General features: G+C 38.5%; 1 protein-coding gene across 11 annotated transcripts in view; it reads left to right on the top strand.

Annotated features, from left to right (window-relative positions):
* RYR2 (ryanodine receptor 2) overlaps nucleotides 1-12303 on the top strand; it is a 756924-nt gene that overhangs the window by 482799 nt on the left and 261822 nt on the right. For all 11 annotated transcript variants that reach the window (XM_043596215.1, XM_043596214.1, XM_043596207.1 and 8 more), the window contains 2 exons: nucleotides 1641-1849; nucleotides 3959-4133. In XM_043596215.1, coding sequence (XP_043452150.1) covers nucleotides 1641-1849; nucleotides 3959-4133 — 384 coding nt within the window. The remainder of the gene's footprint in view (nucleotides 1-1640; nucleotides 1850-3958; nucleotides 4134-12303) is intronic.

The following is a 12303-nucleotide window of genomic DNA, read 5'->3' as shown; positions in this document are numbered from 1 at the left end:
TGTGGGGAAAAGATGAAACAACAAAGCATTGCTCATTCAGAAACTTAAAAAGCTTTTGAAAGCTTTGTCAATAGATACAGTTCACCTCTATGTCCTGCAATCGATGAAAATATCTTAGTCCATTGTCTCTTTATGCCAGTCTTATCTTCAGTAGACGGTCTAGCTGTGTGTTTACTGGTGCCCTTTAAAGCTTATGTGGATCATGTTTATGGTTGTTGTTTGTTCCTATCAAATCCGTGGCTAAGCTGGTATTAAACTTCTGTTATTTACGATGTCTTTCCTGACTCTTAAGAGGACAATAGATGAGCACCTGGGTGGCTCAGTCCATTAAGTGTCTGACTTTGGCTCAGGTCATGGCCTCAGGGTTCATGGGTTTGAGCCCTGTGTCAAGCTCTGTGATGACAGATCAGAGCCTGGAGCCTGCTTCAGATTCTGTGTCTCCCTTTCTCTCTACCCCTCCCTTGCTCTCTCTCTCTCTCTCCAAAATAAGTAAATACATAAACATTAAAAAAAAAAAAAAAGAACAGGTGAGAACAACTACTTAAGCAGTACCTACTGACTGCCAGCTACTGGAGGCAGGGTGGAAAGAACACAGGCTGCAGCATTAGGCGGCTCCGGAATTCTGCCATTTGTCACTTGTGTGACTTTGGTCAACGTCACTTAAATGTCGTCTTCTATCTAACCCAGGTCTTAGCTGAGCTGATGGTTTATCCTTTGACTTATCAGTTCAGTGGACCCTTGTCTCCATGCCCCATTGATTTCCTAGGGACTTATGTTTTCATGGCTGTCCTGTACTCCTGGCATTTTCAATCTATGTGTATCTTATTTTTACACACACACACACACACACACACATATATAGATATAGACATAGATATATAGATATAGGTATATAGATAGATATATCTAAATACATATATATATATATATATATATATATATATATGAAGTATATATATGTATATATTTGCCCCACTGATCCTGATGTTGGACTTGACCCTTTTGTTTCCCCTCAAAACTTAAACACAGCATTTGTATGTGTAGCACATTATGATGAAAATGTGAGATACTGGAAGAGTTTTGTCCTTAACCATCTTGTCTGGGAAATCTGTCAATGGTTACCCTTCTGTGCCATTTATCTCTTTACCTTGCGGCTTTCTCTCTGTCTTCCTCACCTCCTGGCAGCTTCTTCCTTCTCTCACATCCACAAGCGTCTACTCATTTCTTGTGCACAGCAGTTCAGATCTCTTTTATTGGCTTCTTTCCAGCCATGTCGTCAAGTTCATCTCAGATTCTGTTGGCAAACCACCAAGAGGCTGGTAGGTGTTTTTCCTGCAGAAAGATAATTCCCTGCTGAACAGGGGCTGAGGGAGGAAGCATCACCCACCTTGCAGTGTAACTGAGGTTTGATAACCCATCTCTCCATTGGAAGCCCCTTGTCTTTTCCCCTTCTCGAAGCTGGTTCCTTGTGACAGTGGCCGATCATATGTATAAAAACACTTCATACAATGTGAACCAGAGTAAGAGAGATGGTATTATTACCAACTTCACGGTAAGTTTAGTTACTGATGTTGTGTGGTGTCCTGTCTCCTCTTGCAATGTCCTATCCAGTGGTCACCGGAATCTCTTTCCATTCACAGCTGCCCGAGCCGAAGTGTGTAGCGGCACCGGGGAGAGGTTCCGAATCTTCCGCGCGGAGAAAACCTATGCCGTCAAGGCAGGAAGGTGGTATTTTGAATTTGAGGCTGTCACTGCTGGAGACATGAGAGTCGGATGGAGCAGGCCAGGTTGTCAACCTGACCAAGAGCTGGGCTCAGACGAACGTGCCTTTGCTTTTGATGGCTTCAAGGTGAGCAGACATTGCTGAGCACCAGACACCGAAATTTGTAGGCTCCGGGTATTGTAGGCTGCTGTGTCCCAGGCATCTACATACTGTGTGTGTGTGTGTGTGTGTGTGTGTGTGTGTGTGTGTGTGTGTGAGAGAGAGAGAGAGAGAGAGAGAGAGAGAGAGAGAGAGAGATTTCCACTGCCATTCCTTTGGGTAGGGCAGTAAAATCAGAACTTTCTGGAGCACCCACTTAGGAGAAATAGTTCCCAAGAAAATTTTGTCCTTGTAATCTCAAAACATTTCCCCCACAGGGAAATTCAAGAAGTAACACATTGCTACCCAAAAAATGAATCATCCTTATCTATCAGAAGTGTTAAAATGCATATGCTAATTAAAAATACATATACTTTGGAGCACCTGGGTGGCTCAGTGGGATAAGCTTCTGACTCTAGATTTCAGCTCAGGTCGTCATCTCACAGTTCATGAGCTCCAGCCCCGTATCAGGTTCTGTGCTGATGGCTGGAGCCTGCTTGGGATTCTCTCTCTCCCTGTCTCTGCCCCTGCTTGCACTCGCTCTCCCTCTCTCCCCCAAATAAATAAACATTAAAAAAAAACCTATTAAAAATGCATACACTTTGACTTAGCAATTCCATAGAAGAAATTTATCAATGATAGGTAAACACATTTAATAGCCACAAGAATGCTGGAGACTGTTGTTTATAATGACAAAAAGTTTTCATTTTCAGCATTATTAGTAATATTTCTTAAGGTGGATGGAAGCTGGTCAGGTGCTTATTTTATTATTTACTTACACATTATATAAATGTTTAAAGATTATTTTATGTACATAAATTATTTAAAAATAAAAAAATAATATGTATATGAACCTAGCCACAATAGAATGGTAGTCATTTTTTGATTGATAAAATTATAGAAATTTTAGTCTTTTCTATTCTGTGATTTTCTTCCATGAATTTACATTCCTTTCATATGAAGGGGAAAAGCTATTTTTAATTAAAAGGAAAGTTAGAGTAAATAAGCAATCATGAGGAGATTTGACATTTGAGTACTGAGGTAGGCATGAGTGGGACAGCATTTCTAGGCTAGAAATTAATAATGTGTCTTCCAGGGGACAACAGACCCACTTTGTTGTGAAACACCACATTTCCTGAACCTGTTTCTTATTTCAGATAGAAAATCTAACACTTATTGAAAGCTAACACTTTCTGAAATAAAGTTTTTAAAAGTAGAGTGTATTATACTTGAAAATAATCATATCATTACTTTACATTGGTGACTATACCCCCTGACATATCAGTTTGCAATGAAGGCGATGATTGTGGGGAAAATGGGACTTATCTGACAAAATAATTCATGTAACTAATTTTGATCCCATAAATCATTGGAATGTACTTATAGATTCATAAGTCACATTTATCAAAAATGTGTTTGAATTGTATTTATAATGTGAAATTTCGCCTCTGTATACAAAACATTGTTGGCACATTTAATTTTCGGTGTATTATTTCAGTAAACATCCTAAGAATATTTTTAGGTTTGATTTGGAGCTTTTGAAGTTTTAGTATATCTTGAAATGCTTCAAGATGTCTGTTTTGTTAAAGTATCCATGCCATTGGTTCCAAGGAATGGAATTTTATTTTGAAGTAGACGAAAACTAGAATGTCATTTTCAGTGATAAATTCTCAGCTTTATTCTCTACTCATAATTCTTTGCATTTTGGAGGAATGGAGAAAAACAACCCAAATCCTGAGAAGCATTCATTTTAGTGAGAAAAAATAACCTCTAAAGACACAGAGGTTTGTTTGTTTGTTTGTTTTAAACAGAAAGTGTGTCGGGTTTGATTTTTAAAGTCATCGTTCCTCAAAGTAATGACATTGCATTTGGGTTGTTCTCCAAGATTCCATAGCATACAGTGTTAGTCAAAGGGACGTAGAATTCCCAGGCCCCTCCACATCGCTTAGGGTGTGTGACCCGCTGGTGCGTGGGGTGGCACTGAGCCCTTCCTCCTGCTGTGTTACTAGAAGAAGCTGCTGCGAGTCGTACCAGTAGTGGTGGGTGGGTGCTGTTCTCCCGGCTTTGTCTGTGACAAGAGACTCTTCTGTCCCTTAGGCCCAGCGGTGGCACCAGGGCAACGAACACTATGGGCGCTCTTGGCAAGCGGGCGATGTTGTGGGATGCATGGTGGACATGACGGAGCACACCATGATGTTCACACTGAATGGCGAAATCCTTCTGGATGACTCGGGCTCAGAACTGGCGTTCAAGGACTTCGATGTTGGCGATGGTAAGTGGCCTTCGGGTTCGCAGCACAGCGAAGCCAATTGTTCTAACGTTTCATAAGCAGCCATCTTCGACGGTGAGTGAGCAGATGAGTTGCAGCTGTAAATTGCCAGGGTACCATATGGCTTATTTGATCAGACACCCTTGAAATTACTTTAGCAGAAACACTACCTCTCCTGCTTAGGTAGGATTTCAATAAGACAGAAATGGCTTTTATGCATGTGAATCAGAAAATAAATGGCAGGCAAAAGGATAGTTTTCCACAAACGTTAAATTTTCATTTAGAACTTCCCTGTTTAATCAGCTGCTTATAGCTTCTTTCTGTTCATTCATTTCACAAAAGTGTAATGAGGACCTGCCACATGTCAGTCCCTCCGCTGGATGCTGAGATGACAAAGATTAATAAAACGCTGTCCTATTTTTATGTAGATTACAGTATACCAGGGAAGTCAATACTGGAATAATTTCTGTTCAGTGGGGAAGCTCTGAATTGAAGAAACGCAGAATGTTCCATGGAAGCACAGTGCAGGGCTTTGAGGTGACCTTGAGCAAGGTTGTGAAGGAAAAGTGAAAGCCCTTTGGAAATAAATGAAAAATTCATTCTTCAGAGCTGCCCTTCCAGGAAGTTGGCCACTGGCCGCATGGGGTTATTTGAATTCACGTTAATTTAAATGAAATAAAGTTACAATTGAGTTTCCCAGAGGCATTTGCTCCATTTCAAGTACTCAGTACCCCCCTGTGGCTAATTGGTGCCTCTCCTGAACAGCTCAGACTTAGAGCCTTTACATCATCACAGAAAGTTCTTTTGGATAGTGTTGCTCTAGAGCATGTAAGCAAGACAGTACTTAACAAAATACTATACAAATATCTCATTTTAAAATGAGTAAACACATTTTTCTTTCAAAATGGCTTTGGGATATAACTTATTATTTGAATATATATATATATATATATATATATATATAGTCATGGATTTTAAGAGATATGCCTCAGTCGGTATTTTTAGTATTTATAAACCAGTCCCTGATCCTCAAAAGTTATCCAGTTCATTCCTTGATTTAAACTCTATATTCATTCATTCAACAAGCTTTTAATTAAAAAAAAACCAAAACCTTTTTTTAATGTTTATTTATTTTTGAAAGAGAGAGAGAGAGACACAGAGTGTGACAGGGGAAGAGGCAGAGAAAGAGGGAGACACAGAATCCAAAGCAGGCTCCGGGCTCTGAGCTGTCAGCACAGAGCCTGATGCTGGGCTCAAACTCATGAACCGTGAGATTATGACCTGAGCCGAAGTCAGATGCTTAACCGAATGACCCACCCAGGTGCCCCTTAAATTTTTTTTAATGTTTAGTTATTTTTTTTGAGGGGGGAGAGGCAGAGAGAGAGATAGGCAGAGAGAGAGAGAGAGACACAGAATCCAAAGCAGGCTTCAGGCTCCAGGCTCTGAGCTGTCAGCACAGAGCCCAATGCGGGGCTCAAACCCATGAACTGCGAGATCGTGACCTGAGCCGAAGTCTGACGCTTAACTGACGGCCACCCAGACACCCCATCATTCAACAAGCTTTGATCAGGCACGTCCATCATTTCTCAAACACAGATTTGTAAAAGTAAGAGGAATCTTATTATTTTATAACTTAATTTCTGTTTTGCACACGTGTATCTCTGGATGGAGAAACTGGTACTCTACCGACCCATCACCCATCTCCTTTTCTCTGGGATTATGTTTATGACTGCTAATGTATCTGGGGGCCAGGTGGGAGAGGGGCTTCTTCTGTGTTCTGTGTCTGTACTGGCCAGTACCATGGGTATGACCTGAGATTTTATTGTTTAATTGGTTGCTATTTAATAATTGTTGCATACTATGCCTTCCTTCATTGGAAGTAAATGCCTCTTTGAGTTCTTTTGTTAAATTTATGCCACGTAAATCTATGTGTAATGTTAGAGTTATAAACCATGTGGAATGCTCATCCATACTGTTTAAGCATGTAACAAATGTTCATGCCACAGCACCGTTGCAAAGACCAGTCACCATCGTGGTGATGAACTGGACTGAGTGAGTCTGGCTGGCACAGTCATGTAAACAGCATTTTTGATTTTACACCTCATAGCATTTCAAATTTTTTTTAAATGACTTGAACCCTATATTGGTACGTCTTCTGTAGAGTTAATACAACATTCTGATGGATTATCTGGAAAATTTATGGTGCATATTGTTGGGCTTTTGTTGGAGGTGTTGGGGAGGTATCTTTTGGTCTCTAAAGCATGTTGTAAGTTTCATGTAGCCATGATCATTAACGATTAACATTAACAATTAGCAAGTGGTCATAATTCTAGACTTTCTTCCATAAAATGGAGTTTTATGCCTATGACTTTAAAATACTTTTTAGAGTGGAATTTTCCATTTCTCTCTCAATTATCTTTACATAGCTTACTAAAAAAATAGGAAATTCGATGGGTATGCTCTGGGTATAACTATAACGGGAGACCCTGAGATGGGCTCCTTAATTGACCCACCATGACTAAGAGATAGCCCTTGAGACAACCAGGGTTCAAAAGAGCAAGTTTGAAAAACCATTTATTTAGTTCAACAGATTTTTTTAGCACAGGAATATGTTGTAGTTGCTAAAGCACTACGGAGGCCATCCTTGGATCCTGTCTACTCAGAAGGATAGAGGAGGGGAACTCTAACATGTGCAGGGCGTCCCCAAGCATTCCTCTTCATCAGGCATCATTAGATGTATATGTAATTCTCCCCGTGTGTATGCAGTTAACCCATCAGGAGTCATTTTTATCACAAACCATGTTGTGTATAGTGTGAATGTTGATATTCACGCTTTTACACACAGAGTTCCGGTAGCCAGACACCTGCCCCTTTGCAAGAACCTGAAAGGAGTTTTGACTAATCCAGTCCATCTTCGTAAAGCCAGAGATTATTATCCCATATCAACTTTAGGACTCAAGCTTTTTTTTTTTTGAGTAATCATTTTTTATATGGAGTGCATATGCTTCCTCTTGATATACTTCCTCAAGAGCCTAGTGGAGGTGATTCTTACCATGTTAGGTAGGGGACAAGAACAGGGCTAGTAGAAATTTGAAATATATGTATTTATATTATTTATATATTTATAATTTAGGTTTATGATTTATAATTAATATATGTTATATTATACAATATATAATACATTACATGTATATATAATTTATATAACACATAATATATTTATAACTTATATTTATGTTATATATTACAAATACATATAATTTATATTATTTGTATATTATTAATACGTATTTTTTCATTTATCTTACCACATAGTTCTTTTGATTGCCTTAATAATCACTATATATGTATCTAAGCTCTCTGTCTCTGTACCAATAAGGAGGAATTAGGATAATGGTAAAACATGCCAAAACAAGCATGGCACAGATATAAAGGCAGGTTGTAAGAAGAATGTAAACCTAAAACACTTACAAAATCTTTCAGCACTTTAGCAGCCGTGGTACCTTCCTGCACTAAGAAGTCTGTTGTCATAAATGGTTTTCGAACTTGTGATATGGCAAGAAATGAAATTGGAAATGATGAGAATGAGAATAAAGGGAACAACAAATCTATCATTATTTGCCGATAATACAGTTACTTGTCAGACAGTAATAGGAATCATTTAGTAAGGTAGCTAAATTTCCATGCTAGATGCAAATGTGAAACTGAATTAAAAAGAAGATACCATTTACAGTAACATCAGGTATTTTCAGTAACTAATTTTCACTCTAACCTAAGGTGTACAATACCTTTACAGAGAAAAATCACTGAGCTTTATTGAGAGATTAACTGTATTAAGAGATTTATCATATATAGTCAGCTGATCTTTGACAAGGATACCAAGACTACATAATGGGGAAAGGTTAGCATCTTCAATAACAAGTGCTGGGAAGACTGGATATTCACATGTAAAAAATAAAATTGGATCCTTCATCCAATTCTGGACCATACACAAAATGTTCTTGTGGCTATACACAGAATGATATTGGACCAGACACAAAATCAACTCAAAATGGACTAAAGACTTAACTCTAGGACCTGAAACTGTAAAATTCCAAGAAGAAACATATGGGAATAGGTATTTGGCAGTGGCCTTGGCAATGATTTTTTTTGGATATGATACCAAAAGCAGTAAAAAAAAAATGGATAAATGGAGTTATATCAAATTAAAAACCTTTTGCACAAGAAAGGATGCCATCAACACAATGAAAAGGCAACTTATGCAATGGGAAAAACATATTTTCAAGCTGTATATCTGATAAATGGTAATTTTTTTAATTTATAAGAAGCACCTGCAACTCATTGGCAAAAACAACAACAAATGACCCTTTTAAAAAATGGACAAAGGAACATAATAGATATTTCTCCAAAGAAGACATACAAATGGCCCTCAGTCATATGAAAAGGTGCTCAACATCACTAATCACCATGGAAATGCAAATCAAAACCAGAGTGAGATATCACTTCATACCTATGAGCAAAAAAACTAAAGATAGCAAATGTTGGTGAGGGTGTGGAGAAAAGGAAACCCTCATGCACTGTTGGTGAGAAGGTCCACTGGTACAGTCACTATAGAAAACTATATGGGGATTCTTCAAAAAATTAAAAATAGAACTGTGTCATCCAGCAATCTTCCTTCTGGGTATTTATCCAAAGGAATTGAAATTAGGATCTCAAAGAGATCTCTGCAATCCCACATTCATTGAAGGATTATTCACAATAGGCAAGGTAAGGAAACAACCTAAGTGTTGACAGATAAATGAAGAAAATGTGAAATGTACATGCAATGGAGTATTATTCAGCCTTAAAAAAGATGTAAATTCTGCCATTTGTGACAACATGGATACCTGGAGGACATTATACTAAGTGAAATAAGCCAGATACAGAAGGACAGATCCTAAGTACTACATGATACCATTTACATGATGAATCCAAAATAGTCAAACTCCTAGAAACAGAGAGTGGAATGGTGGCTGCCAGGGGCTAGGGAAAGGGAGAAATGGGGAAGTGTTAGCCAAAGGATAGAGACTTCCAGTTATACAAGATGAGTACGTCCTAGAGAGCTTCTTCCTTTAGTTAACTATAGGCCTGAATTATATGCCTAAAACTTTGCAAAGAAGGTAGGTCTTATGTTAAGTGTTCTTACCTCACACCACACACATGCGCGCGCATGCACACACACACACACACGTTGATGATGATGATGATAAAAATAAGAGAGCAGGAGGAAGCTTTTGGAGATGACTGATATGTCTGTGGCATAGATTGTGATGATTTCATGGATGTATACTTATCTCAAAACTCATCAAATTGTGTACATTAAGTATGTATAGCCTTTGATATATCAATCATACCTTAGTAAAGTAGTTTTAAAAAGAGATTTATTACTGAATAAATGAGAGCTGTATTATGTTCATGGAGGAGACAACAGCCTTAAGGTATTAATTCTTCAAAAATGATGTATGGATTCAATCCAAACATCATGCTTCATTCATCAAAGTCTCAACAAGTTTTTCACGGAGCTTGACATGATGTTTCCCAAATGTATATAGAAGAATAAAGGGTTCCAGTATCTATATCATCATGATAAAGAAGAGCAAGGATAGGGTGTATGTCCTACTATATTTATTTTAAAGGATAAAATAAATATGGATTTATTTTGAAGCTATCATCATTGAGACAGAGTAGTATTAGTGCAGGGATAAGCAAGTTAATCAGTAGAGTATAATAGAGATGACAGAACACGAGCACATGTATGGAACCTTCTATTTATTTTATTTTTATTTTATTTTATTTTATTTTATTTTATTTTATTTTATTTTATTTTATTTTATTATTTTATTTTAACATTTATTTTTGAGACAGAGAGCACGAGCAGGGGAGGGGCAGCGAAAGAGGGAGACACAGAATCTGAAGTAGATTCCAGGCTCCGAGCTGTCAGCACAGAGTCCATCGTGGGGCTCGAACTCGCAGATCGCGAGGTCATGACCTGAGCCCAAGTTGGATGCTCAACCGACTGAGCCACCCGGGCACCTAAACTTTGTATGGAGCCTTCTAATGTGATGGGTGGAATGTCACAACGGTGGGGAAAGGAAGATTGTGAAAAAGGGGATCTGATGGAAAAGATGAGATCAGAGAATTTCCTCACACCATATATGTGACAGCCAGCCCCAAATGGATTGAGGTCTTAAATGCCAAAAGGAAAACTTTGCACTCCTAGTAGGAAATACAGACAAATCTTCTAGACTATGGGGATAGGAAACCTTTCCTTTAGAGTAGAACAAACAAATATAAATAAAAACCAGTGACTATAAATGACTGGTAAATCTGTACAAATTTAAGAACTTTCATTAAAGGAACAATAAGAAAACCTTAAAGAAAATGGAAACACAATTTATTAGTGGGGTAGAGAGACTCAAATGCAATGTAAACAGCTGAAAAAAATGTTAGTATTAAGAGAACATGAAGAACTGAAATCTTTTAAAAAAAAAAAAGATGAAAAGCCATGAGTTGACATCTCATAGAGGAAATTCAGGTGGACAATAAACATTTGAGGAAATGTTTGTTATTATTAATGATCAGGGAACTGAAACCCCATAATTAGATGCTATTTTATGTCTGTTTTCTCTTGACAGTACACATTGGTGCCCTTGCTGAAAAAAAATAAAAGTTTGACAGAATCACTGCAAGTTGAGTATTTACATACCCATGACCCAGAAATTCTATTCCAGTTGTCCCAGTGACATTTATACATGTCTACAGCAGGGAACATGAACAAGAATGTGCATAGGAACACTGCTCACAGTAGCCAAAGCCAGGGACCCATCAGGTGTGCACCTGTAGGAGAGTGGATGAGTAACCTGGGAAACTGTAGTGATAGATGACAAGAGGAATATTTCAAGGAACGAAGTAAGTCATGAAAGAGAACTATGGCAGGCAAAGACAGTGCCCCGCAAAGACGTCCATGTTCTACTCCCTAAAACCTCTCAATAGATTACCTTGCCTGGAAAAAGGGATTTTACAGAAGTGATTAAGGTAAGAATCTTAAGATTGGAGGATTATCCTCGATTATCTGGGTGGCTCCAATGTAATCACTTGAAGGTTTTTGAAGAGGGAGGCAGAAGTTGGGGGTGGGCAGGAAAGAGAGAAAGAGTGAAGAGATTTGAAGATCTTGGCTCTGAAGAAGGAGTAAAGAGCCAGGCATCAGGGGCAGTAGGAAGCCTCTAGAAGCTAGAAAGGGCAGGGAACAGATTCTCCCCCAGAGTCTGGAGTCCCCAGAATGAACACAAGCCCTGTGGACAGTTTGTAGCCCAGTTAAAATCCACTTTGGACTTCTGGTCTTCAGAAATATAAGCTAATACTTAATTGGTTTTATTTTAAGCCACTAAATTTGTCGTGTTTTGTTAAAAAAGCAATCGGAAATGAATACAAGAATAATATAGCATGTTACCATTTTTAGTAAAATTTTAAGCAACCAAAACTTTCTAAGTCTATTTTAAAAGTACATATAAAGAAAATAACAGAGTGATAATTTTAGGATTTAAGGTGATAATGGTTTCCTCAGGTGGAGGGAGGCAGGGAGATGGGAACATCAGCATGATATGGTTGATGTAGGCTATTGTTAAGGCTTTAGTTTCTCCATTGGGCAGTGGGTTAGCAGACACTTATTACAGTATTTTTTTGAATGTTTATTTATTTTTGAGAGAGAGACACACACAGAGCACGAGCTGCGGAGGTGCAGAGAGAGACAGAGACACAGAATCTGAAGCAGGCTCCAGGCTCTGAGCGTCAGCCCAGGGCCCGACGCAGAGCTTGAACCCATGAACCACGAGATCATGACCTGAGCCGAAGTCAGACTCTTAACCGACTAAGCCACCCACGCACCCCACTTAATTACAGTGTTTTAAAAAGTCCAACTAAAGAAGCAAAAGCGGGTCATGACAAGAGTGCGTCAAGAACAACAGTTTGTAATTAATCCACCTTCCACTTCTGTGCACTTGAGATTCTTAAAGAAATACGAGATTCATGAGCATGTCCATAGAGCTTTGGGGAATGACCTAGTAGAGGGAGAAATGGATGGTAAAAGTCTGAGAGACAATATTAACTGAAATGAAGTTCCTGATAAGGTGAAGAG

This window comes from Prionailurus bengalensis, chromosome D2, assembly GCF_016509475.1.
Source record: "Prionailurus bengalensis isolate Pbe53 chromosome D2, Fcat_Pben_1.1_paternal_pri, whole genome shotgun sequence".
In the NCBI taxonomy this organism is placed as follows: domain Eukaryota; kingdom Metazoa; phylum Chordata; class Mammalia; order Carnivora; family Felidae; genus Prionailurus; species Prionailurus bengalensis.
The sequence above is the reverse complement of the archived record's forward strand: the minus strand, read 5'-3'. Positions and strand labels throughout refer to the sequence as shown.